The sequence below is a fragment of the Orycteropus afer genome, unplaced genomic scaffold, assembly GCF_000298275.1.
Source record: "Orycteropus afer afer isolate SDZICR_OR568_19922 unplaced genomic scaffold, OryAfe1.0 scaffold00112, whole genome shotgun sequence".
NCBI lineage: Eukaryota > Metazoa > Chordata > Mammalia > Tubulidentata > Orycteropodidae > Orycteropus > Orycteropus afer.
The window spans coordinates 5222922-5224570 of NW_006921699.1; the positions used below are offsets into that span (position 1 = coordinate 5222922).

The 1649-nt window shown below is 52.8% G+C and overlaps 1 protein-coding gene across 1 annotated transcript in view; it reads right to left on the reverse strand.

The window, feature by feature from the left end:
- Positions 1-1242, reverse strand: part of CUNH5orf15 (chromosome unknown C5orf15 homolog) — a 29739-nt gene extending 28497 nt beyond the window's left edge. Inside the window, exon 1 of the mRNA XM_007943752.1 lies at positions 1104-1242. Coding sequence (XP_007941943.1) covers positions 1104-1242 — 139 coding nt within the window. The remainder of the gene's footprint in view (positions 1-1103) is intronic.
- Positions 1243-1649: the final 407 nt, after the last annotated feature.

A 1649-nucleotide genomic window follows, 5' to 3' on the forward strand; every position in this document is an offset into this window, starting at 1 on the left:
TTCCTTCCGAGGAGTGGCTGGTGGGTTTGAACCGCCAGTCTTCTGGTTAGCAGTCAAGTGCCTTAGGTACTATACTACCAGAGCTCCTAAGATACCGTATAGTCATTATAAATTCTTAGTAGTGTATTTGTTCCCAATCTCAGGTCCTGGTTAAGATTTCTTTATTTCTCATTAAAGCCTTAATATCTTGATTCATAATGTAACATATGCAGGAAAAGAAATCATATTCAATCAAATCCCATGTATCCATAAAAACAGGTGGTGGTGGTGGTTGCTGTTATGTGCCACCGAGTCAGACCTGACTCATAGTGACCCCTCCTTGGGTTTCCGAAGCAGTATCACTACGGAAGCAGATAAAAAGAGGTAGGGGTGTTCTTTTTCACTCAAGACAGTGAGAAAGACGACCATATTTACAAAGAATCTCCCTTGACCCCAAACTCTTCTGCTCTAAGACCCTAAGAAGTCCAATGCCGAGGATTTTAGCTCTTTACCAAGCCCCTCCAACCTCAGAGATGCACCAGTGCCGGAAGATACTCTTTCTCCTTCACTTTCGTTCTCAGAAATAGTCGATCAATTCAGTTTGGTCACTTCCCCTGCCCACCTCAGTCTTTACCACAGAGTTTACGTCTTCTGGAAACTCTTCCCCTCTCTTGTTCCCTTAGATCTCCGCGTCGCCCCACCTCGGGGCTCTGTCTAGACACCACTCTCCCAACCTGGTCATCTCAATCCCCATCTCTTCGAGCTCCTTTTCTAGACTCTCCTAACTCTTCCCTCTTCGGAACTTTGGAGACACCACCACCACCACCACTGCCGGTAGCAAACCATTCTTCAAGCCCCTCTAAACACCACCACCACTCCCCCCTCCCACGCCCATCTACACACTATGCTCCCTAGGTTCCTGCGTCTCTCAACTCCACTTCTCAGGCCCTTAGAGACCCCATCTACTTGGACCCGTTCAGACACTCTATCTAGTCTTCCTCCTCAGGCCCGCAGAGCCAGCGGTCCATCGTGACACTGCCGTCGCTCCGGACCCTCCAAAGCTCCGTTTTCCCGGCCCTGCCGGTCTTCCGTTCGCGCCCGCCCTGGCCCCGTGCCACCTTTACCACTGGCCAGAGTAGTGGACGCAAGTAGGAACGCCAAGACCAGCGGCCGCGTCACTCCTCCAGGGGCTTTTCTGCTCAGCCCCGGCAGCAGCTTCGCTTGTGCGGCCCCCCTCATCCTCCCTTGGGCGGCAGCAGCCATAACGGACTCGACCAGGAGCCTGCGCTGTTGCTAGGCTCTACGTCATGACGTCGATATACGTAAGGCGTCGCGGCCCTGGGTCTCTACGCCCCAGCGTGGCGACGTTACGTTGCAGCTTGGAGGGGGCTTCAATAAAGGGAATGAGAGGGTGCGATAGTGGGGTTTACATCAAGCGGGATCCTGGGAACTCGGCTACCGGTGAAGGGTGTGGTACGTAAGGTGCTGAAGAGGGTCAGATCGAGCCCCTCCTTGCCACCTACATAGTGAGAGGTACTGTTGTTTTTGTTGTTATGTGCCGTCGAGTCTGCCCCGACTCATAGCGACCCCTTCTTGGGTTTCCGAGGCAGTATCACTACGGAAGTAGGATTGCCCAACCTTCCTTCCGAGGAGTGGCTGGTGGGTTTGAA